Source organism: Buteo buteo, chromosome 1 (assembly GCF_964188355.1).
Source record: "Buteo buteo chromosome 1, bButBut1.hap1.1, whole genome shotgun sequence".
Classification (NCBI taxonomy): domain Eukaryota; kingdom Metazoa; phylum Chordata; class Aves; order Accipitriformes; family Accipitridae; genus Buteo; species Buteo buteo.
This window is the reverse complement of record NC_134171.1, coordinates 49494753-49520686: the sequence shown is the minus strand read 5'-3', so window position 1 is coordinate 49520686 and position 25934 is coordinate 49494753. Positions and strand designations below refer to the sequence as shown.

At 36.2% G+C, this 25934-nt stretch overlaps 1 protein-coding gene across 5 annotated transcripts in view; it reads left to right on the top strand.

Annotated features, from left to right (window-relative positions):
• Positions 1-25285, top strand: part of ARFIP1 (ARF interacting protein 1) — a 45031-nt gene extending 19746 nt beyond the window's left edge. For 4 of the 5 annotated variants that reach the window (XM_075029710.1, XM_075029693.1, XM_075029725.1 and 1 more), the window contains 6 exons: positions 1784-1879; positions 3320-3429; positions 8249-8470; positions 12005-12162; positions 15191-15365; positions 23682-25285. In XM_075029710.1, coding sequence (XP_074885811.1) covers positions 1784-1879; positions 3320-3429; positions 8249-8470; positions 12005-12162; positions 15191-15365; positions 23682-23837 — 917 coding nt within the window. In that variant the 3' untranslated portion in view covers positions 23838-25285. The remainder of the gene's footprint in view (positions 1-1783; positions 1880-3319; positions 3430-8248; positions 8471-12004; positions 12163-15190; positions 15366-23681) is intronic. The other variant, XM_075029716.1, reaches the window with a different exon arrangement.
• Positions 25286-25934: the final 649 nt, after the last annotated feature.

Genomic DNA, 25934 nt, shown 5'->3' with positions numbered 1-25934 from the left:
AATGCTGTGGTTTCTTTAAGTCTTTGAAATTAGCAAAATATCTAGCTAAAAACTGGCCAGATAGCAAACTGCTCACCATTCTTGCCTTTTTGTATTCTATTAGCAGGATAACTGTAGCAGCTGTAAAGTGCATTAACCTGTAAGGGAAAAAGTGTCTAAGATGTGTTTCAAGCTACATTAATATGTTTGAAATCCAAATGTTCTGTAGAAAGTTATGTACACAAATGATGAGTTTTGGACATGTCATTTTTAACACTTTAGATACCACAGTTTTCCTCCAAGAATGTTTTCTTGAGATTTTTCCTAATGCTCTAACCAAATCAGAGGGAGAGAGAAGTGGTAGAAATTAAGGCTTCTTATGAAACTATGGACAAAAGTAGAATGATTGTCCTATTTCTAGAAATTCTGTTTTCTGTTTGAGTGTCCTTATTAGGGCTGCATTTTTGAATGCAAAGTAGGCAATACTGGAGGGGAAGGGTTTTTAGAATTTGGGGGATGTTAAACGATGACGCATGCGTAAAGCTGCATTAATACTCTGTCAAATGATAAGGATTTTTTTTAACTGCTTGTCTTGGCTCGCTTGCTGAAGTGATTCAGTCTTTAGGCCTTTAGCATGATCTTGCAGTCAAACTTCTCTGCCTGGATGAATCCAGTTGCAGCTCTTATGCAATGTATTGCTATAGAAGGACACAGCGAGTGAGCCATCTTTCAATCTTGTCTTTTCTGTGTAATTGGATCCAAATCATTGGATTCATGTACCCCATGTTAGTAGTGCTCAGTGGTATGTTTAAAAGGCAAAAGCTGATTGTTGATTCAGGTACGTTGAGTGATATTTTTGATATTACTGATAATTTTGTTGAAACGGCTAAAGTTTAGGCTTGATTTCCTTTCCCTCCCGGCACACTGTTAGCCCTGAAGTATCTCCGAATTTCTCAGCAAGCATAGTAAAAGCTCCCCCCCCAATAGGATGGTTACTCATCCCTACAGGCAAAAAGTTAATTTGTTTGATTGGTTTTTCAATCCTGAAAATTTCATAAGAATGCCACTTCACATTTATGTGATATGGAAGTGGCAAAGCTCTGAAAAGCCTGATCCTAGAACACCTTAGAGAACACACATGGTGCAGGTCATTTAAAGTTGGGTTTGTTTTTTGTTTGTTTTTTTTTTTAAAGAGAACAAGCAAGTGCTGTAAAAATCTTTCTTTTGGGAAGGAGATTACACACCTTAACAACTAATGGCTCGTATGATCTTCAGGATAGCTTATTGCTGTGTGTTTACACAGACTTAGGAGTAGATGTTAATCAAGTATATCTGAAATTGGCACAGACTTCAGAGCTTACTTCACCCCTTAATGCTGTGGGTACCATTCAGTGACAGTGCAGAGTGAAATCTACCTAGACCTGAAAAAGAAGGTTTCAGCTGTGAAAGCTGTATATAACAATCTTTCCTGGAATTTTCTGGTGATAGTATATACTTTACTCATGAAGCTGTCAGTTGTGTTTTGATTACTCTTACCAAAAAAAAAAAAAAAAAAATTGGCATCATGACCTAGAGAAAAAGATTAAATCATGAAAACTTGGAGTAGTTCACATGAACAGCTGCACCTCTTAAAAAGCATTTCCATCAGAAATTCCAGTAACTTTTCTGCGAACACTTCTATCTAGTGTGTTGCTGAAGCAAATGTTTCTTTGTTTTGAAAAAAACACCCTATGTGTGTAAAAGTGCACATTGCCTTCGAAGGGAAGATGATGGATTTTCATGGTTAAATGTGTCCCCTTTTCAGGTTCCTCAGCATCACCCAAATCATCTGTTATATCTCCTAGCAGTGCAGCAGCTAGCAGACTGGCTGGACAAGGTTGCGATTTAATTATTCCCACAGGTATCATAGCACTGAATGGATAACGCCCTTGTCTCTGCTGACACTGTACTAACTCCTTCATGTCTCTAATAATTTGATTTACTGTTAGTTGCAAATATAACTTTTGGGGTTTTTTGGTGGCTCTCATTTCTGGCTTTTAACAGTTCACAAGGTAACCTCTGCTTTCCTTTCTGTATGCTGCTTTTTGCTCTATAATATTTAAAAAATAATTACCAAATATTAATAATAAACAGTAGCTAAAATAGGAGTAACCAAAATCTTTTATTTAGGTTAAAGCTGAAACTTTTGGCATTTTTTGCCAAAATGATCACATACTCCAGTAGAATAGAGTATGAGGTGGCCATTAGGAATTCATAACACCCAATCTAGGCTTTGCCACTTGACTCATTTTGTGCCTATGGGTGAATTACTTAACATCTTTGTCTGTTTCCTCCTATATAAAAGGAGAAAACTTATTCAGTTACCTCATAAGGGTGTTGAGAGGATTAATTACTTAATGTTTGCACAACATTTTGAAGACGTAAAGAACATAGTAGAGCTTGATGCTAAAGGAGTATCTTGAGGCATCTGTATAGACTTTTTTCCAAATTCTTATTTACATAAATAACCTGGCAAGGCTAAGGTGACTGTAAGTAGCAGTAGGGATTAGAGGCAGGAGTAGTCAGAATTGTATATGAATAAATAAAAATGTTCCTTAAAAAGTGGTAATGCTTTGCAGTTCTTACTGTTTAGGACACTAAGAAATATTTTTGCAATGGAATCCACATGATATCCCATACTAGCTTGAAAATGCTAAGTATTGGCAATTAACGTGTGGTGGTTTGCCCTAGATATTTTAATTTGTTGCTTTAAATATTTTCTTTGTTGCTGTTTTTATACTGGTGGTTTGTATAATTAATTATTCCTAATACAATGAGCTAATAAAGTTGAAATAAATAAGTTAAATATTGGCTGAACACATCTTCTGGAAAGGATGGCATTCATTGGAAAAGATAAAAAAATCTGTTTTGAAACTTATTAGTTGTACTCTGACAACAGTTTTTTATATGCCGATAATTTTCATTTATAGTCTGCAGGTTGTAAACAGACTTCTAGATTGGCTAAATACAAGAGGTTGTTCAACTGCTGGAACTTTAAAACATAGATTAATAAATATATCTCAAGCTGTTTTAAGGTTGGTTAGTAAAACTGTGCATTCAGGTAAGCTTTACTCAGCCTATTACTACATGAAATACTGAGAGATTTACATGCTTTATATCAGTTTTTAAATAATTCTTTCTCTCTGGAGGTGATTTTGAAAATCTGCATATTCGTCTTCAGTTTTTACTGTCATCTTGCTCTGCTTTTTTCTGCAATTGCACAAATCTTTCATGCCTGCTATTGATCCCTTAAAACAAAAAAAACCCAAGGCCTTGAAGATTTGCTTTGTGTCTGACATAGGGGGCAGAGCTCAGCAGAAGAGTGGACCTGTTGTGTTAGCAGATGAAGTAAAGAATCCAGCAATGGAGAAATTGGAATTGGTGAGAAAGTGGAGCCTGAACACTTACAAGGTATGCAGACATATATTTGTGTGTGTATGTATGTATTCTAGAAATGAGTTTGCTGCTAGATCGGACTAAAGCTTTCAAAGTATTGTACTACTGTATGAAAGTAATCTGTTGTTGCAGTGAGCATAAGCAAGAATGCATAGGGAAGGCTTAGTTTTCTCCCATGTAGCATTCTTTGTAAGCCTTTTTAAATCCTTAGTTTTAAGTGGAAAATCTTTCACAGGTATTATTGATTTAACAACGTAAAGAATGTTCCATTTCTAATGTCCCCTTCAACATACAGAATGTACAGATTTCAGCACTAATGGTTGTAATTTTTGCTATCTTTGAGTTGATTGCTGATACAATAAAATTTTAGCTGATGGGGGAAAAAAGACCCATCTACAGATTCCATACATGTTAATCGCTGTTCTGATGTTTTTGTTGTCTTGGCTGGTTGTTTTTTCTTAGTGTTGGAATTGTTGCTTCAGTTTGCGTGTGTTTTACTCTTGTGTGGTCCTTCTTTGTGATCAATTGGGATTTGATGAAATTAAAATAATAACAAAAGAATAAAGAAAAGGTGCTTAAAGCACACCGGTTTGCCACAAGTGACTCTTATTGAAAAGCCATAAGGTAAGGAACAATTGTCAGGGAATATGTTACTCTCAGGAGTTTTAAATGAAGACCAGTTTTGAAAAATAGCTTTTTGTTATGCCTGCAACTTAAATGACAGAGCTGTGGACAGGTGGGTTGTGCATCAGTGGGATCCACATCAAACTGTGAAGAAATGAAGAATCTGTGGAAAAAACTTCTTGTAAAACACAAGTCTGAATGCCTCCAGTGTTCTTAAGTCAAGGTAAAGACTTCCTCCCCAGTGAGGATGGGAAGTAGGGGTGGAGACATTCTGCCCACTAGTAAATGCTTAAGCTGTTCTTTATGTTAGAATCAGAAGTTTGCATTTTTTAATGTCTAATTAAATGGCTTTTAGAATTTCTATGTTTCTTGTAATCTAAATTTTGTAGCAGCTGCAGATGTCTGTCAGCTGCTCCTGGAGTATGCTGTGATCCAATCAGAATATGTGCTATTCAGCTGTAGCTGTTCTTTAAAATTCTGTTTAAGAAACATTGACTCTTGAGATTGAATCTGCTATATCACAACTAAATAGGAGAGAACTTGAACTTATTCTCTCTTTTTGGTGCCTTGATTTAGAAAACAAACCCAGAACTTCCCCATGTCTCAATTGCAGAATGATTGCAAACCCACTTATGTAAAGCAATAGCCAGAGGACTAGTGAAAAATGCATGGAAAAGTGGTCTCAGATCCTTGTTTAGAACATTATTTCTTTGGCAGTAGTCTTTGCAAAGTCTGGAATTTTAGACTTCTTTCTTGGCTTAAACCTTCCCCTCCCTGAAATCCAGAATCTCACCAGTTATGGCATAGCAAACAAAGACTAGCACTTTCAGAGAACTTAAATGAATCTGTTTGCTTGAAATCTATAAGCTTGAAGTTGTTTCCCAAATATGTCTTAAGGAGATAGGTCAGTTATGATCTTTCTAGAGTCTCACACTGACTTCTTGTACAGCTTTTTTTGAGGAATAGGATTGTTCAGAGAGAGCTTATGAACTGATTCTGAGTTGAGGGAGCATTATGCAAATGTCCCTGGAGATGCCATACATTTGAAAACACTTTATATGTAGGCTACATGCAAAAAAGCATATTTAATTTGATTAAGGACAGTATTTCACTTTGTAGACATACTGGCTTGCTTTGGTTCCCATTAGGAAGGTCACGGGAAGAAGTTTGTTCCTTATCTCATAATAGCTAACTGATCAGAGGTTAGAAGATGCAGAAATACAGGGCAAGAGTAAATGGTTAGTGGAGGGAAGTCAGCAGCTGAACCCCTCTGAGCTGAAATCTGTGCTATTCAATGTACCAGACGTTAATCTGCAAGTGGAGTTAGTGGTGAAACTTGCTGTTAGGAAGTTCTTTAGGAATCTGACACGAGTAGTTCCTCATGGTGTCTGTATCAGGAGTTGTGAAATCTAAATTGGATATGTTCAGAAGTCATACCCATCTGTGAAGAGATGATTAAGTATGCCTTCATATATTTTGACTACCTTTCATTTTGTCCTATATGCATTTCTGTGAATGAGACAATTATTTTATTATCTCCCACTTATTTCTGTTTCAAGAAACTGTTTCCAACTGAAAATCACAGGAGGTTAAAGCTGCTCTTCTGTTTAGCCTAACCATGAAGTTTTGTAGACTGTATTTACTTTTTCCCATAATTTATAACTTGATAAGATTATTCTGTTGCCTTTGCAACTACTGTCCCTCTTCACTCTTTCCAATCTTATGCTCCCTAGGAATCATGACTTAGCATCAAAAGAAATTGCCCTTCTTTCCATAATCAAGTGGCAAGAGCTTTTTCTGTTCTTTCCCCTTCCCCTCCCTCCCCCTTTGGATGAGAAAGGTGTTTTCAGTTTAGCAAAAAGACATAGGTACAAGAAAGTTGTGACGCTTCCTGACTTTCAGCAATTCCAATAAAAAGCTTATCTTTTTGTTTTTCGTAAAACTTCTTAAACTTTGAGGGGAAAAAAAACCCTATATGCCTGTTTTACAAGCCTCTCTTTAATACTGAGCTAATAGTGGAACATCTGTTTGAGGCATGTCCAGTAATGTCTCTGTTAATCTTTTAACATATGCAATTTAAAATATATTTCGCTTAAATGTATTTTGGTGGAGTTATTTCTTTGAGAGAGTTGTTTTTGTTAAACTTTGCCTTGCGTGACTTCTTTTTGAGGAGCATGGTCTTATTCAGGACAGTGTTCTTTTATAGATACTCTTTTAGAACAAAGCAAAATGGAATTAATATATGGAATTTTCTCCATTTGCTAGTGAGAATATACAGCAACTTTTGTGCCTGTACTAGTCTCTTCAGAACCAGAGTAAATCAAAATAGATAGGTGCATCTTCTTTCTCAATTATTCTTGTTCAGTCTCAGTGTTCAACTTTATCTTTAGCTACATCTCAGTTTAACAAAGTGTGCAGTTTAAGTCTTTCCAATTACTAGTTTTTCCTTACTTGTGGCTGCTGGGGTTTTTTAGGTGTTTTACTGTAACTTCTGAAGCAAATACTCCTTGGTTGAAAATAATTCCTTCCTTTAATTTATTATTGCTTCCAAGTTTTGCCTTCCGTGATTCAGATTTTTCTCTTGCATTTCCATCCATAGAAGGGTGTGTGTGTCTCAACTTTTTTTGAAAAGTAGCCAAAATTTGCCTACCCATTCCATAGTTCCTAGTGAAATGGTTATTTATGCTCTGACCATACTCATTGCTAAGCTGTATTTTGCATTTTCTGTTGCAGACTGTAAAGTTGTATTCTGTGTTGATATGATGTGTTATGCTCTCCCAGATTTCTGATTCTTGACAGACAAATGTCTCCTAGATTAGCTGTGCTCCCTCTTGTTAATTGGTTGAATCTAATGAAGTAGCCCAAATAGTCTGTACTTCCCAATCTAAAGCTTATGAGTTATGACCAGCTCATTCAGCTTGATGATTCTTGAGTCTTTCCTCTGTTTGTCTATTAAATTTAGAAAGGACATAAAAGTTCTAGCAGGTTAAATGTGTATCTCCTTTGGATGTAAGTAAAGACTGGATTAAACTAAAGTCCTTGAATTTAGAAACCCCAGGAAATCCAGTGCTGTAATGTATTTGCGGAATGTGGTGTAAGATCGGCTTGGGCATTATTTCACCTAACAAAATAGCAGCTTTGCACTTAAGTCCCTTCAGAGTAGTTGTGGCCTTGACTACTAACTTAATTTCCTTGTAATTTGATTTCTAGCAGTAACTCTTCATATGTGTAACTTGGTTATCTCTTCACCTCTTGGGACCACAGATTAACTTCAAGTAACTTGCCATAACAGTAAATAATTTCTGCTTTCCATAGAGAAATTGTATGGCTTTGCTACACATGTGCTTTGCAAATGGCTTCTCCTATGTCTCTGTCGAGGGAAACCCCAGTGTGCATCTTGGGAGGCTCACTGCCAAGTTGGGCTCAAATCTCTGGAAGATAAGTGGAATGTGGTAGCAGCCTGAGCTGTCACAGCCATTGGCTGGGTGAAAGTGTCTACAGCCTTGTAAGAGCATGTTGTCTGCTCACTGTGTTAATGAACTGCAAATCTGTTAAGAATTTGACTTGTGACAGAGAAGAAATACTAAGTCTTTCTGAGACAATCAGCTCCATTTTATAGATTTGTAAATAATGAGAAATGCATTTTAATAATTTTACATATTTCTCAGTAGGAGTTCCCAGTTTCCCAGTCAGCTTTAAAAAACATGCTGAAAACCACCACCTCCTTACCTCTCCCCCAAAAAACCCTCCAAAAATAACATTTTTGGAAAGCATACCATGGGTGATCTGGAATTAGATGGTTGATAGACAAAGTCCAAAAGATCACTAAATAGATATTTTTATGCAGAACTAGTAATACTCCCATTAACTGACTTTAATGCAGTGGGCTAAATTGCTTCTTTTAACTTAATGATATTCACCAAACCTAAAAAGAGATAAGTGCTCTTTTACTTGAGAAACAATTAGTTATGCTCTTGATTTGTTAACTTGAATATTCATCTTAGTAGGAGTTGAGACTTGTCCAACTGTTCTTGCTGAGTCCAGATAAACTTCTAAAGAGTGTGTTGTTTTTTCAGTTTGTTGTGCAAACTTATATTGGGAGGGGTGATTGTGAAAGAATTGTGTGTAATTATACATCCCTTGAAGCTGAAAATGGGTGTATGCTGTGTTGTCTTGAATATACTTGATTCTTTAAATTTTTTTTCCCCAGTGTACACGTCAGATCATCTCTGAAAAATTGGGTCGTGGCTCAAGAACAGTAGATCTGGAACTAGAAGCTCAAATAGACATATTGAGAGATAACAAAAAAAAATATGAAAATATCTTGAGACTGGCACAGACACTGTCCACACAACTTTTCCAGATGGTACATACCCAAAGGCAACTTGGAGATGCATTTGCTGACCTGAGTTTGAAATCATTGGAACTTCATGTAAGACTTTTATAGTGTTAAAAAATAAAATGGCAGAGATGAAGATAAGCCTAATTGACTCGTGCAGGGTATATAGTAGTTAGCAGCTACTTTACTAAACATTGTAGTTAAAAATATATTACATGCTCTTTATGTTAAAAGCTTATGTAATTCACTTAAAACTATAGGAAATTATTGAAATTACTGTAGTTCATTATTGTTTCTTAAATGTTTGCCTTTAGTTGATGGTTGGACTCAAGAACTGACAACTTTCCTTTGTATAGAAAATGCATTTTACTATTAATTTTTGCTTCTAATGAAATGTCATCAAAGCGTTCCAGAGTGTTACGTAATTTCGATTACAGGATGTCTTTGGGGAATATGCCTGGGAGTAAGTAGAGTAGAGCACGTTACTTCACTTGTGCACATTGAATGTCAGTAAATTATTTTTCGGTAGCATATTTAAGCATTGAGATTTCATCTCAAAGTCCTTTTTTAATCAGAATTTTGCTACTAATAGGACTAAGCCATATTCTTATGTTGTTTGGAGTTTCTGAGCAAGAGAGGCAATCTTTAGATATCTGCATTGGGGTTGTTATGATTCCTTGGTTTAGAAGTTTATGTAACACTGGCACTTCTTGTTGCCGATAATAAAACTGTCTGCTGTAAAGAGACAGAAGGTAGATGTTGCATACGAAACATAGTAGCTGCCTCGCTTCTACATTGATTGTTCTGTACTTCCGAAGTTAAAGCAATTTGATACTGCTACTGATCCTTTGGAAGAGCAGCATTAAGGGGCTCAGTGATTCCCTAAAACATAGCTGCTGAAACAGCCCAAATTATCTTTGTGGTTATTAAACTTAAAACCTCTGTCTGTTTTTCCCTTTTCATGATTGTCTATTCCCATTGAGGGCGGAGGTGGAGTTCATGCTTGCACAGAGGAACCTTACTTAACTGATAGCTAGCTGAAAAAAAATGGAGAGTCCTGCACTGGAGTACAGGAGTTTTTAATATTACAGTCTGACAGATGAAAATCTATGAAAGTAGAGCACTACTAGCAGCTAAGAAATTAAATAATCTGCTAAAAGAAGAAGTTTTTAATAATCAGTTTACTCTTGACACAAATACGGGCGTGTGGTTTGTGGCAGAACTTAGTGATTGTTATGACGTATGTGCTGAAGCAGGATGTTTCTTCTGAAACTTGGATTAAATCTGGCATCATGCTCTTGTTTAATGAATGCGGGGTTTTTCCATGAATAGCTTGTAACTTCTAATGGGAATACTGTCCTTCCAGGTTCTTTCAGCATCTTGTACTGGTCTTGGAATTTGTTTCAGTCATTCATCTCTTGTGTAGATTATTGAATGGGGCTGTTGATGAAAATCAAATAAAGGTTTCTGCTGCTGTAATAAAAGTTATCTAACCTTGCCTCTTGGAGACTTGCCTGATGTTTGTCTCTTTCCTCTTTGTGTTTCCCCTTTGTTTAACCTGTACTGTATTACCATCTGTAGCCTGGCCTGTTCTTCCTGGATGCTTGGATAGCATTGTTGCCTCTAAAACTTGTGCAAGACTAAAAGTAAAATTTCTGAACAGGTAGTCTTTAACATTTAACATGATAACAGGATATAAGTCTAAAAAAAAAACAAACAAAAAACCAAAAAACCCCACAAAACCCCAACAAAAACCCTGAAACAAACAAAAGCAAACCCCACACCACTTCTTAAGGTAGTATTTCTTATTTTATACATGATAACAACATGAGATCCTGATGTGTTATCTGCAGAGGTATTACTTAATGCGAATGTTCTTCTGTTTCTCTTTTGGATGCAAAGAGATCTCCTGGTTCCATGCTCATGCGCCTGCAGTTACACAGAGAGATTAATTCCAATTTTAATTGACCTGTGCGTAGAGCATGAACTGAGTGTAAACTCTTGATACAGAAAGGATTTCCTGTCTGTTTTGTAAGCGGTATCTGCAGAGGTCATGGACAAAACTCCAAAGCTTTTGTATGAAACTGTACAAACCAGTAGGAGGATAGTTTTGGTGGCTAGCATGTTTCTTAGTACTGCAGGCCACTGCAGTCCCATCCTTCTTACCCCCCTTTTTTTGAATTGGTAGTGTTGCTCGTTTGGGTCTGTGATGATCTGGGTCAGAGGACCAGCTGGAAAACTAGTTGCAGTCTTGCTGCAGGAGGGAAAAGAGATGGGACCAAACACTGCTGAAAGGGGCAGTCCCACTGCTGTTGTCTCTGCCTGTATACTCTATTTCTTCCACCTGTTAGTGCTTGTGTTACTGTGTATCTGGCAATGTTAGAGCAAAACCTGCTGAAAAAGACTATTTTTTTTGTTTGTTTGTTTCAGCAAGATCTGTAGTGATTTGGCTGACTGCTTTTTGCCACCCAAGCAGCTGTGCAAAGCAAAGGTGACAGATCTTTCATAGTGTTTACAGGGCTTAGCTCATGAAAACTTGCCCTAAGTTCTCTTTTTTTCTTCTTCAAATTGCTCACTTCCACTGCACCTCCTTTTCTAGAGGATTCTTCCCTTACCATTGCCCATCACCCTTACCCTCATGAAGTTGTTAATGTTAACATGAAATATCATTTGGCTTTGCTGTTTGTGTTCTAGACAGATGAAAGGAAACTGGGAGAATACAGCACTTCTGAGTCAATTGTTGGCAGTGTGCAAGCCTAAAAAGACCAAGTTCCAAATATGAACCTAGTGTGTTTTACAGCCATTACAACCAGAGATTGCACTCTTTTGTGAGAAGTCCCATCTGCAGAATATGAAGATGCCATATGGATGACATAAATATAATAATTGGACTCGTTTGGCATCCATGCATTAGGAAAATCTTTGCAGCCTTGATCAGGGCTTACACTGCTGTTAACAAAAAGACATGAACAACCATATATCCAAATGTGACTGAAATGCCTTGGAAATAATTTTGCCCTTGTCCCTTTAAAATTTATGGCTGAGCTACATCATAATTTTTATTTGCTATCCATTATAATGCTCTGCTCTTCAATTATTTACAGCCTGTTAAACTGTGATAGATGTTAGGGTTTTCTGCAGTTCTCTTTTCCAGAATGTAAGAATAAAACTTAATAGCTAATTAATGCTGTGTGCCCTTGTGAATTTAGTTATATTACTGTATTTAATGTAGTGGTGTCTCTGTTGGTATTAAAGCATTACCTAGACAACCACATGAGAGATGCTGGATTAAAACCCTGCTTAATGACAATGTAAAGATTACATTAGTGCTTACTTCTAATTAACATTCAAGACTTCTGAGTGCAGAAAAATCATGTTATAAAATAGGATTTAACATCACGCCTGGTAACAAAATTGTGAACTATGGTTTACTGATGTTAGAGAGATTTCATAAAAAACTGTGAACTTAATATTTTATTGAAATCTTATCTGTTTAATCATAACCATACCCAAACAGAAGTGAAAGAACTGCCACATCTGTGTGTTTGTATTTTTTTATATAGTTGCTGATGAATGTTATGACTTTAAATAATCTACAGTTTTGTTTTCTCTGCTCTTTGTTTATAGGAGGAGTTTGGCTACAATGCAGAAACACAGAAACTTCTAGCTAAAAATGGAGAAACTCTTCTTGGGGCTATTAACTTTTTTATTGCCAGTGTGAATACATTGGTGAATAAAACAATTGAAGATACTTTATTGACTGTGAAACAGTATGAAAGTGCCAGGTAGCTATTCTGTGTCTAGCTATTTTCATTACAGACTAATCTTCAGGAAACAGACTTTGTATTAGCCTAGTCCTTGTATTTTAGTGACTAACCTGTCAGATAGAAACCTTGTAACACAACTCTCATATAATTAGGATTTACAGATAACTGCCTTGTTGCACATATCTTCAAATGTTTTGTAAATGTTCTGTTGTAGACTTAATTTTACTTGTTAGCTTTAGGTGTAATTATAGTGATCTTTTCCTGCATGCTAGATTAAGGTGGCTTTCTAAGCAGCGTGACAGTGCAAGATAAACCCTTTTATCCAACTTTGTTGCAATAGGTGAAATAATCTCTTTGACTGAAAAATATTTAATCTTGTGTTTCTGTTGATGCACAATATGTGCAATTCATACTTCAATTTTTATGCAGAAGTTGCAGGCTTGGTCAGAAAGGGGAAAATAAAAAAGAAATTTCTTAGCGAGTGAATAACATCTAGCAGTGGATAATGGGTTTCCTGCCCTGGAGAAGGTTACTTCTGGATGTAGCGTAGTACTCTAAAGCTAGGTTCCCTTTTCCTGTCAGGGTTTGGACTTGTGGTCCTTTCCGATGCTTGGTTCCATTCTGACTTTCTTTCACTTAACAGGATAAAGTATGTTTCTTTTAATTTGCCAAAGGCTGTAGCTTATGCATATAATTTTTTGTGATTTTTTTTTTTTTTTGGTCAAAAATTGCAAACCACTTGAGTTTTGAAGTTCTTTCCCCCCCTTTTTCTAAATTGTTCTGTTCTAACGCTTATTTATAAGCAAAATAGTAGGTTATTGTTTTGATATTTAGGTAAACTTTCAAAAGGTATGAAAGGGAGAATTAATATGAACATATAACATATTGCTTTATTTTTGACACTAAAGTATTTAAAAAGAAAAAAAAATCAGTTCACACATTTTCCAGGTGTCTCCTTGAAAACTTACACAAAATAAATCTGCTACAATTGTTCTTGCCAGTCATTGTCAATATATGGTTATTCCCCCCTGAAATACCTTCATTACTTTCCCTTTCTGTTCATTAAAGAAATCAAGTATTTTGCCATTTCAATAAGGCAAATAAATTACAGAGGTTCTTTCCTTACATAGCCAGTCCATCATTTTGCAATGTGAAAATAGGTCACATTTATTTCTGTGCCTCTTCTTCCCTGTCCCCAGTTGCAATTCAGCATTCATCTGTTCCCCTCTTCTGTCAACTCTCTATTGGTTTGTTTCCTTTTTGGAATTAAGTCGTAAACTCTCTAAATAAAGCCTGAATCATAGTGGCAATGAGAATCAGGAAGAGCCCTGTGAATATTACTCCTTTTGCCTCTGAAAACGTTGTATTTTATTTTGGAGAAGCTATACCAACTGAAAAGTTTTTTATAACCAGTTTTTAATCCTGATTTGTTTCCAGTTTTAGTAGTGTCTGTGAGAAAGCATATTTGAAAAAGCCAGAAATAGGTTGGTTTGTTCCATTAAAATTGGCATCTATCACGTGCTGATGTGCTAGGTTCCATTATTTGAAAGCTACAAAGAAGTATGGAAGGAAGAGTGAGACTTTGGGCAGGGCTGCCCACAGCCTTCGATTGATTTCTGGTTATTGTCTGTTGCTTTACTTGGTCAAGTGCTAGATGGCTGTGAACAAAGGAGCATATGCTGCAGAAGAGGAGGAAGAAGAAAGTTAGAGGTTATTATTACATTTGTCTCACTCATTTGCAATAATGTTTTAAAACATAAAAACAGTTTATCTGGCAAGGATCCAGTGCTTGGTAGGCTTGTGTGTAACACTGGAAAGCAGAAGATTAATTTAGTGATACAGTCTTTAAACTATGAAGATTCCGTAGGTGCTTTTCCCACCTAAATGCTATGTGTTGATGAATAGAAAGCTTAACTTAAATAAACTTTCTTGGGGGGGAAAAAAAAGTTAATGTTTCTGAAGACAAAACTGAGTATTCAAACTTACTTCTGTATTAAAAAATACTTTTAAGACATTCTGATTTTTTGCCATTAAAATGAGAAAGAAGGTATGACTGGTTCATCTCTATTCACGTAATAAAATGGTATAGTCTAATATGGAAGGATATCAAGGAGGTTTATAACTATTTTAATAAATAGTGGTGTATGAAGATTAACTGGTTCAATTAAAAAGTTGTCAGGTATCTGGAGGCAAGAGCCTATAGCATAACATCAATTCTGTTTTTGCTAGCAGTATCCAGGGTAAATCCTTTGGAGAGAACAAGAATAAAATTCAAAAAAACTTTTCATCTGTCTTATCTAGAAGCAGGATATATACTTTTAGTGCAGAGTTAGCTTAAATACTTACCTGGCTGTTAGTCTTAACTTTCCGTCTTTCTCTTCCCTTATCTCCTTCAGTGGTGGTATTGATCCAGAGAGTCTGACTTCCGTAAGAAAAAAAGATAGGCCCTCAGCAGAGTATAAGTAATGCATCATCTTTTTGCAGCCTGTTTTTCCATAGGGCAGACAAGTTATCTCAAAACTATTTGTGAAAGAACTATAAAACTGTTCTGATTAATGCATACAGAGAAGCCTAGAGCATGCTGAAAAAGCCTTGGGACAGTTTGGTAGAAGTGAGCCATTGCTCAAACATCTGCTTAAAGGGGATGTCCTGCTCTTGGTGCTTCTCTTGCTCTCAACACAAACTCTTCACTGAACTGATGCAACAGCAGAAGAATAACCTGAAAAAAAATTACTAGCTTTATCTGGGTTAATAAGCTGAGATGTCCCAGGAAAGGCTCTGACCACTGAAGCCAGTGCAAAACAAAGGGTTGGGTGCATGTGGTTGAGACAGGAGCAGAAGAGGGAGGGTACTTGTTGAGGTGGCTTTATACAATGTACTTAAGGGAGGTTTTGCTTGATAAATGGGGGGGGAACTTGCCTGGGTTTTTTATTTTTTCTGTACTTGACTGTTTTGTTCATCTTCTATTGTACTTGGCCCCATATGTAAGGTCTGGTTTGAGACACTGTGCCTTCAGATTTTTTTTCCTCGTGCTCTTTCTTCTCAGGATTGAATATGATGCCTATCGAACAGACCTAGAAGAGCTGAATCTTGGCCCTCGTGATGCAAATACTCTGCCAAAGATTGAGCAATCACAACAACTGTTTCAAGTGCATAAAGAGAAATATGATAAAATGCGTAATGATGTATCTATCAAATTGAAATTTTTGGAAGAAAATAAGGTAAGCTACAACTGATGTTATGTTTAGGTGTTTTGACTTGTAAGTTTCTGCTTTGCTAGAAATACTTTAGTTGTTAGATCTTAAAATATATCTTAATTAAAAAGTAGAGTGAGCAAAGAAAATAAGCTGAATTTTCTGAGTTCTTGCTGTATCACTGGAGGACATGCTTTTAGAGCAGGTAACCTTAAAAGTCCCTAATCAAGCTGCTCCAGCTACAAATGGCAAACATTCCGGCAGTAAGTCTCTTGTTGATATGGGAGGTTTCAAGTTTGGAAAAGCATTACTTTTCCAGTTTATTGCATTTAATGATAAAATGAGTTGTATAACTACTGATTTAAGATTCAAAGTAATACTTATGTTTGACGACACTGCCATGGAGGATATGCACAAAGAAAGTGAGAGAACTCTGAAGAGGCTTCTTGAAAATTAAGCTTTCTTTAATAATTTGAACTGAGAAATACAACTTTCTATAATTAATGCCCTTATTGTTTTTTAATTCTAAGCAGGGCTCTTGAACTGTTGAAGGGTTTTTTTTTCCCATATGTGTTTATTCCAACCGTACCATTTCATCTATACCCTTTTAACGATGGGATTCTTACTCCTCTTATTCTGTCTACCAGGCAAAAATAGAATTACCATACAGAACACACTTTTAAACTGTGCTTTCTTTGATAAACAAGTCCTTCTAAATTGTTTCTAATTAGATGTAAAAATTAGTGTCTTTCAAGACGCTAATTATGATCATCTGTGGCTACATTTCCTATGTCTTCAGAGGGAGGAAAAGATGATAAAAATTTACACAAAAGATAGCAGTTTGTCAGTTTGTCCATGTCTAGCAGTGGATTAACATTTTCAGTATGGGTTAGTTCATATATTTTAAAGATCTGAATGTAGGTGACAACTGCCTGTCAGAGAATACAGGAGTGGCCCCAAATGACAACAGTAGCAAACCATGCTCCTTGCGTGGAAGGAAGAAACTAAGGGAAAATCATGGGAACAAGCTAAACCAATTAAAACTGATTATTATTCTGAATTCTTAAATATATTATCATATACGCAGTTGTGTCAGCTACTTAGAATAAAGATGGAAGACAGGAAAGAAACAAGAACCATCAACAGATGAGAAGAAAGAAGTGGAGAAAATCAACAAACCTGTTGGTTTCTCAAAACAGTATATGCTAAAAATGTACCTCCTGAGCACTGTTACTTCATATAGGCATTTTGCATTAGGACCAGGGGTCTGGAATCACATAGCCATGAAGAGTTGATGAACCAGATCATCAGATGATTAAGAACTGGTATTGCCCTGACTTTCATTGGTTGTTCTTGCTGAACTTGTAGCCCATTAACTTTCAAATTGAAAATTGAAAAAAATCCATATTGAAATTAATTTTCTTGAACAAGCTGAAGTCTACTCTAAATGGTGATAGTTATGCTTAAATTAAAAGATGCTCATAAGAACTGAGTTTTAAAACTATGCTAGGCTGAAAACAGGTATACTGAAGGTGTGTCTCCCTCACCCTTTGTTTTCATCTTCTAGCAAGCTGTTTGCTACTAATACCATGTACTTCTGTTGAAATTGTTTGATCCTTCCAGCTCATATCTCTGCAGGAATTCTGATACTTAAGTTCAAATTGGTTGAAAATAGCACTTAGCCTGCTTCCTCTTGCTCTTGGTTTGCATTAACTGTATAGCTAACTGATCAATTTACATTTATACAGATAGAAAAGCTTCAGAGTGAAAGCATTTTATTTCCATTTTGTACAAAAAAGTTTCCATATTTTTTAAAAAAATAAATGAGATAATTTAGGGAACACTAATGAAGTTGTCTTCCTAGTGACAGTCTTGAATTAGATCAAGCATCCTGTTAGCAGTCACAGCCTACAAATTTTGTTTCTGAAGGAGATTGTTTTTTCCTTCCTGCCTTTGCTTTTAGATTAATAGAGTACTTTCACATGCTTAAGCCTTTTTATCACTGATTGACATTTCTCAGTTTTGACACTAGAGATGTCAAAATATTTGCTAAAGGGTGGATGTAATTTTGTTCCCAAATAAGCCATAGAAAGGACTTCCCTTACAGTCAAATATTGGCTTAAATATAATTATCTACTCAAAACTTTACTCAGGTAAGCTTTACTTTGATGTTTTCTATTTATTGTATAGGATTCTCCATAGTAAACAATATGTAATCTTAATCCTAATCCTAAATTTATTTTCATTTCAGGAGCACTTTTTTTTCCAGCTTGCATCTGTCTCCGTTAGTTTTTATTCTTCTATTGCCCAGAATGCTTCCTGGGGTGTAGTGGGAGGCAGTGGTTATCTGAGAGATGAGTGGTTATCTGAGATTCCTTACCAATCTGAAGTCTTTATTCCTTTTTCTGGTGTCAACCTTTCTTTTTCTTTTTTTTTTCTTTTTTTTTTTTTTTTTTTTTTAATGTCAGTGTGGGGGGGGAGCTCCTGTTAGACCTCATGCTTATACTGCAGCTAGTATTAAGGAATTGGAATGCACAATTGATTTGCCAGACAGCTATATAACCATTCTAAATATTACTTTTAATTTTTAGCCTCATACAAAGTATATGTGACTGCTCTTAAGTCAATTACTTTTTATATTTTAACGGATTATTAACTCAGTAAATATAGGATCAGTAAGTATAGCAACTAGATTTTAATTTCAGTTAGATTTAATAATCTCAGATGTTCTACTTCTTCCAAAGGTACATAATAACAGTTGCTATGATCCATCATAATTTAAACATCTATAAATATAGCATGTGCCTAACATGAAGGAGAAGAAAGAAACAAGAAAGAGCACAATGGCTACAGCTGTATGAGTGTGTCTGTAACACAGCTGCTTCAGCTGTGGGAGGAGTGCACGGTTTAGGAGATTGCTTAAACTGAAGAGCATATATGATGCTGAATTCCCAAGTGGAAGGGCGATTTTGGTATTGTTAAGCTGTTTCTGTAGTCCCAGGGAGGGAATTATACTGGTTATACTGATACTATATTCTTAGTAACAGGAGCTTGCCATTTTGTATGTCTGTCCCCAGGACCACATTGGTGCCCATTAATAGAATGGGAGATCAAAACAAAGGAAGATCAGACGGACAAAATGCTTAGTCTCTCACAAAGGGCCTTTTTGTAGCCTGTTTAGAAAGCCTGTGTTGTTGCAGGCTTATTGCATACAAGGCAAATGGGGGCTAGTATTTGAGCAGCTATATCAAGGTGCGGCCTTGCCAGACTCATGTTACAATATACTAGAACATGCAAATCTTTAATCATCAATTTTATTAATACATATTCTCATGGTGCTGAATCCAGATGTGAATTATTTCTTCTGAGTCTAATTAAAGAAGCTTTTTTAGGTAAGAAAATGGTATGGTAGCCATATAATTTTTCTATTGTAGATTTTAAACCTTTGGGCTTCAAGTCTTGTATATGTTGATACAGGATGTAGTACAGTGTAGTCTCAAGCTTAGATGTTATTATCATTTCTGTGTTGAAAACAGAGTTGTGTAATGAAACCTTGCCATTGCAAAGCAATTAAGCAATTTAGGGTTTAATTTTAGATTAGATAAATCAGCTCATGATTATCTCCCAATAAATGTTTTCACAGTCTGACCAATATTGTGTATTTTTGGCCTGACAAATTAACGTTAAAACAGAATCCTAGGTGTTCTTTTGTAAATGTACCTCCACTAGATGCACTCAGTTATGCTCCCACTCAAAAGTTGTGTCCCATATTTGGTTAAGCATGACATATGAGGAGAGCAGGGAAAATGGGGAGGTGATTCAAGCTGTTACTGCAAGGGAACTATAAAGCCAGTTTAACTGGCTGGTGGGCTCCAATCGGTGCATTGCTGCAAATGTCACCAAACAGCCGTAATCTAGCTGGGCCTATGTTTACGGGAAAAAAGACATCATGTGGTTGCAGTCTCTTTGTGCCTCTTCTCCTGGGTTTACATGTTAGCATTTCAATTAAAAGCCCCCAAAGCTTCAGAGAACTGCATTACAGTAAAGCTGGGATTGCAAGTTTCTGTCTGTAAAACCAAGATACACAAGATTTCTATTCACTTTCAATATAGCATTTGATCTTGAAGTTAGAAATTATTTTTTTTTAATGTTGCTGCAAGGTTGTATTGGTGCTATCCCCAGCCAGCAGAGTTCTGTGCAAGTTTGTGGTATTGGGTAATGAGTATAAGAATACCTGCAGTCAAAATCTGTAGCTTACAAATAGTTAATTTTTTTTTTTCCTAATAAGGATTGTGGCCTGTTCTTAGCTTAAAGATTTCTGCCACTGAAAAATTTTTGAAAAGGCATTGTAATTTTGAGAAAGGAAAAACTGTGATTCATGTATGCACTTGAGAAATGTCAAATATCATTCTGTGTAGAGGAAGAAATTGAATTCATTTCTGTGAGCTGTACTTCAGGAGTTTAATGTTTAAAGGCTTGCTTTTACAAATGAAAGCAATATGCCATCTAATGGAAACCCAGATGATGTAACTGTTTAGACTGAATAACTTCAAATAAGATAGCTAGGGGAAACGATTCTGATAGTTTTGAAGAAGTACAAACTGACAGAAAGGTTAGAATCAGGGTAGTCTTTTTGGTTGTTGAGATGGCTGAAAATCTGAATGAGGAGGATGTAAAGAAATTTGTACTTACTGTGCCATGGAAAGTATGGTTTTCAGAGGAAGGTGGGGGGAAGAGGACAGTATTTAAAAAGAAATTAAATGTTAAGTGCATCCAGAGGAAATGTGAAAACTCGGATCCAACCTATAGTATCTTCTGTATATGAAACTTAATGTTTAGAGCATGCCCATTTTTCATGCTTATCCACAAAGTTCAGTTTTGTTTTGAGACTTAAGTTTGCCAAGTCTATTATGGAGTGCATACTCTGCTCGTAATTAGGAACAAATAGGTGTATGTAGTTAATTAAGGAACAATGATTTTAAATGATGTTCAGCTGTAAAACGTGATGGCTTTTTGACAGGCATGCTAGTCATACATTGGAACCCATATTTTAGCAACATACCATTAACATTCTTTGAAAGGCAAATCTTCAAATGCTCCTTTACTGGAGTAGGTGCTACAGCTTGGTGCTCAAGAGTTGGCCTTCAGCGCTGTAGTCTGACAGTCACTTCAAGGCTTTGCTGCAAAAAAAAAAAAAAAAAGTGGTCCCTTCATCTTCTATCCCCCTTCCCCCACATTGCCTTCTCTGTTGTGTTTACAAAAGTGTTTTTGCAGCTGTGCAGAGAATCAGATTGGGGAACGGATCCAGGTTGAGGTGAATATGTTGTTTGGTTAGTTTTAATCTAGATCTGTTCCCTGATCCAACTGACTACATAACTGCATGAATGTTTTGCCAACAGAGGGCTAAGGTGAAACATAGTGTGGAAGTACGAATCAATGGCTGGATACGGGAGTGGGTAAGGCTGAGATTCTTTCATGGGAAAACTGGTTAGGTTTGAACTTGGCTTTAAGTGAATACTTGTTGTCCAATTCTTAGCTGTGATTGCAGGTGTTTTTGCAGTGGACATCAGGTGATTTGAGATGTTACAGCGTTTTCTCTTTTCTCTTAGCTGGCTGCTGCTTCATAGTAGGGCTTCTTTGTACAGTGTCAGACAGTTTAAGTGGTCTTTTTCTAGAAATTTAATCTTAAAGTTTTCTGAATGAAGCTATGGATAAGAAGATCCCACCATTACTTTTGGGATTCAATTAGCAATCAGTTTCTGAAGGAGGAGAGCAGAAGTTGTAACACCTTGAACCTCTGCAACCAGTTTGATAATGATCACAAAATTTACACCACAATGATGTGGCTTGGGGATAGAACCTCATACAATGAGGTAGCTCTGGTAGTTCAAAAAACCCCACCAAAACATATTTTTTCAGTCCAAATCATCTGCCTCTACACTGTCAGTTCCTGCCTCTGTTTGTGTGTGCATGCATGCTTGAGCCCAGGCCTGACTGAATTTGTAAAATTATCAGAAGACTTAAGGACAGTTCACAGAAGTTTTCTGTTAAAAGCTCCCCTAAGAAAGTACCAAATTTGATCTCAAATTGATGAACTTAGTCTGGGAAGGTGGATTAATTACCCCTGTTTTATTTCAGTTCCTATAAACAGTATGAATAAAACTCCTGCAGCATTTTAATAATATGCTAGAATAGTGAGTGTACTTCTATGTAGAATTCCTAGCTTGGATTGTGTGAAGTCTCCTGTGTCAATGATGAAAGAATCTGCTCAAGACTGTAACTGCTAAATTTTTTGCTCTCTAAACTTTTAAAAGCAAACCCTTCATGTTGTTGTGACATTTTCCACTTGTATGATGTAATATTTTTGGGATGAAAATTTTTATAGATTAAAAAAATACATGTATTTATATAGGTACATTCCCACACAAACTGAAAAAGAAGCCATCTTTTATGACTTGGAAAAGCTGAACTATGTTTGTTGAACAAGTGTAGTTAGCTAAATTCTCTATCTCCTATATGTTAAAATGTCTGTACGTGATGAATTTTGTGAAGTCTATTGTAAATGAAAAAAACATTGTCTCAAGATATGATGTGCCTGGTGAACTCCTTTCTAACCATACACACCTCTTGTGTTTTTTCTTGGAGACCCTTTTGATGGAATAACCTACCATTTTACACCATTAATGAGGTAAAAAGCCTATTCTTTGACATGTATTTAGTTAAATCAGCCTGAATTATTAGGGGAGAAAACATAGGGATACCAGTTTTCAAATTGTCAGAGCAACTTAGACCAAGATTTGGGCCACCAAAGAGAGGTTATGACTTAAGTAGCATACTAAGGTCTGTACAGTTGTCAGTTTATGGGCAAAACTTAATTCACGAAATAAGGCTATTCAGAAAAAAAAAAAAAAAAAAGTTGTATACTCAGAAAAGAAATTCCAACTTTTAGTGCTGAAAATTCTATATACACCTGTGTGCATGCATGCACACACACACATGCTCAGCCCATTTTTTCTCAAAGTATTCCATTTTAAAAGTATATTATTACATGTCTTTGTAATAGTGTAAATGTTATACTCTTCCAGTGTAATAGCATGTTTAATATATGTTGTTTTTTAATTTGAGATCTTTTCTTAAATGAAGGCAATGAAGTATGTGTGTGTTGAGTCGCATGCATTTCAGAAAAACATTAGCCCAATAACCTGTTAGAACAGGCATGGCCAACTGGTAGGCATAGGCCAGACCTGGCCCAAGGACAATTTTGCTTCCCAGCATGACAATAGTAGATTGTCCCTTGTGGATTGTGCTGAGAGACGAGGCAGTGACCCAAAATTTGAGTAGAGAAAGTTTAATCTGCTACCTACCACGTGCTCCCTTTGGGCTCAGTCAGCCACCCTGTTCCTCCATTCTCTTCTGTTGGCTAAATGCTATTGAGCTCAAGGTCTTGCAGGCTGAAAACAGTTACAGGGCCACCACCTTAGGGATTTGGGCTCTGACACAAGAGTAAGGTTATGCTGGGCTGAGAGTGCACTTGAGAACAAAAAGGACAAGTTTTGATTGTAGGAGAAACTGGACAGATGCCTTTTCAGCATACTACTGTTCATCATTCACAACTTCAGGTTTACTGGTGTGCTAGGATAAGAATGTAACATTTGTTTAACTTTGACTTCATCAGTGCTATAGCTTGTCATCGTAGACTAGACTGGAAGAGAAAAACAGTGATGGCCTCCAGCTGCTCTTGTGCTCTTCTCCCCAAGTTTTGATTGCTGCTGTGACCTGTGTGTTTCATGACTACTTTGCACAAATGTTACAGTCAAAATATTGACCAAGTGCTGTAAATAATCCTGTGTTACAGGAGATGGTCAAGAAATACTTCTGGGAAAAGAACATCAGTTTCATTTGACTTAGGTATACATGAGCTGGAAAAGGGCAACTTTCTGCAAGGGGGGCAAATAAATGAATTGTATACTTAGTTAATGCATTTGTCATGTACTGTCTCAGGGAAGTCCATTCAGCCTGCAGGTAGGTATCTTATACAGAGGCTTGGCATCTAATTTCAAGGAATCAAGTACTTGCAGTCAAGTGTTTGATATTTGATAACATTATGCTGTTTAGTGAATTGCTTTTGGTCCATGCATACTGAGTCGGTATTGACTGTTAAGAATACTTTATGAAAACTCTAAATTGCTTTAATGTTGAAGAATTTTGTATTTGTGTTTTTGAACTTTTATTAAATAAACCTGTATGAAGTCTGAGCATCTCAAATACACCTGTTTTTTTATAACTGACCTGTGATATGGTTAACATCTGCCTCTTCCTCTTTATCTCTATCCTTGCCTGCAGGTTAAGGTGTTGCACAATCAGCTTGTTCTGTTCCACAATGCCATTGCTGCGTACTTTGCTGGGAATCAAAAGCAGCTTGAACAGACACTTAAACAGTTCCACATCAAATTGAAAACTCCTGGAGCAGATGCCCCATCCTGGCTTGAAGAACAGTAATTGGGTTAGAGAAGAGGACCCAATGTTAACCTAAAATCTTTAAATCTGATAATAATTAAGGGTTGGGGTTGAAGGACTGTTGTAGTGATTCTTGCACAGACAGCTTTAAATTTTTTTCCCCTTTTCTAATACTGTAGAACTGAATTTGTTGGGAAAGTGGGTGACTTTAAGGTAACCAAACATAATTTCTGTCATTTCAAATATAAAGCACTCCTTTTTTTATGTAAAGGTTGGTGGTTATTTCTGTAAGTGGGATGGGGGAGGGAGGGAAGGGAAACAAAACTATTATAGATTTGCACTGACAAATGATGTTTGTGTTTTCTGGTCATTTTGGTGGCTAGTCAAAATATTTCCAAATGGAGGTTTACATGATTTGTACCAACATCTGGTATTTTATAGGTGAATATAGAAAACATCTTTAGTAATTTTCATATGACTTTTAAAAAGGAGAGAGTTAAAAGAGTATTTTGCAGATTAATAATATAAGGCCTATATGCGATATCTGCATATAAGGCAACAGTAGCAGATGGCTCATTGACTAGTGGAATTGCAGCAAATGCCTTTTTAAAAGATGTACCTTTCCATCATAGGTTCAAAAAAGAAAAAAGAGAAGAGAAACACTAAAGCAAGAATCACTGTCGGTCTGAGGCTTCTAAGCACATATTTTTGCTTTGCACCAAGTGGTTTGCTGAATGAGGCCAACCATGCAATGTACTAATTTCATTTAAAATTTTACTTTCTCTATGAAACAAATACCGTACTAGCCTTAAATCACAGGTATGTGCCTTTTTATTAGATAATATTTTCCACCAGTGTACATAGTCCAAGAACCCTTTCACATAATGGTTTGTCAGTTCCCAATAAGGGGAAAGAGACTGTGTAAACGCTGTTTCATTGTACATTTAGAGCAAGTTAAAGCTTTAGTTAACCTTCATGGTATGATTTTGAGAGAGCAAATTGGGCCAGTATGGTTTTTCTATTTAATTGAAAAGCGTACTTCAGTAATGGGAGTAACATGGAGGATACTTTTTTAATTTCTCCATCAATCATGTAGTCCTTAAATGTAAAATTCTATGTCAATTTTATTATAGACATTTTAAATTCAATATATTGGAGTCTTCATTTGCACGTTATGTTGCTTTGCGTTCTATTAAGTAAAATGAAATACTTCAAATCTGTTATTTACAGCGGTGTGGATTGTATGATTTATGTACTGTATGTTCAAATGCCTTTCAGCTCACATTCTTAAAGTTTTCAGTGTTTAACACAACTGTAATGTAACTGTAAATCAAACTTTTTAATCATTCCTCATTAAATTCTTGGCCTGACAGAGCCTTCTTTATGTTTTTATTCTGTCAGGATCTCTTGTAATAGTTCATTTATGTTCCCTCGAATGTATATCCTATGTGAATTTTGTATTCATATTAAAGTGTTTGCAGTCAAACTTCCTTGACTTGTGATGGTTAAGAGTAGAACTCGGCTTCTGCAGTGAAAGCTTAGTCCTGTTTTTCTGAGTTGCCATCCCTGCCCAAGAATTTCTGGTAAAGCAGTACTAGGTAACAGTGATGGTGTTTTATTTCAGGGTGATTTAATAGTGTGCAAGTTCAACTTGAATTTAAACTCACAGTGAAACAAATCTTTCAGTATATGTAATTCTTGACTTAACCTTTTAAAGGATATTTCATTACATTTATAACTCTTACAAAGCCATTGACTTCCACTGTCTCTGAATCTTGGCATGCATATGGTATGATGGTACAAGAAAGAAGTTAGCTGTATAACTGTACAGTTGAGCTAGGAAATGCAGATAGCATTATAGCAAGGATGAAGAATGCAAACCTACTGACTACAATTGAAATATCAGCTTTCAGAACACTATAGGAAAAGGATACATATGGAAAATGTGCTATTGGTTTCTATCTCAGATTCACATGTTTCCTGCTGAGGATAGTCCCTGCCCAGAAGGAACTGATCTGTCAGAAACAGTAAAAGTGAACTTGAATCAAATTGCCTCATGCAGGAATGACCCATGTGGCATTGTGTAACCCTCAAACTTTTGCAATGGCTTAAAACTGCTAGAGGCTCTTCACCTGGAAG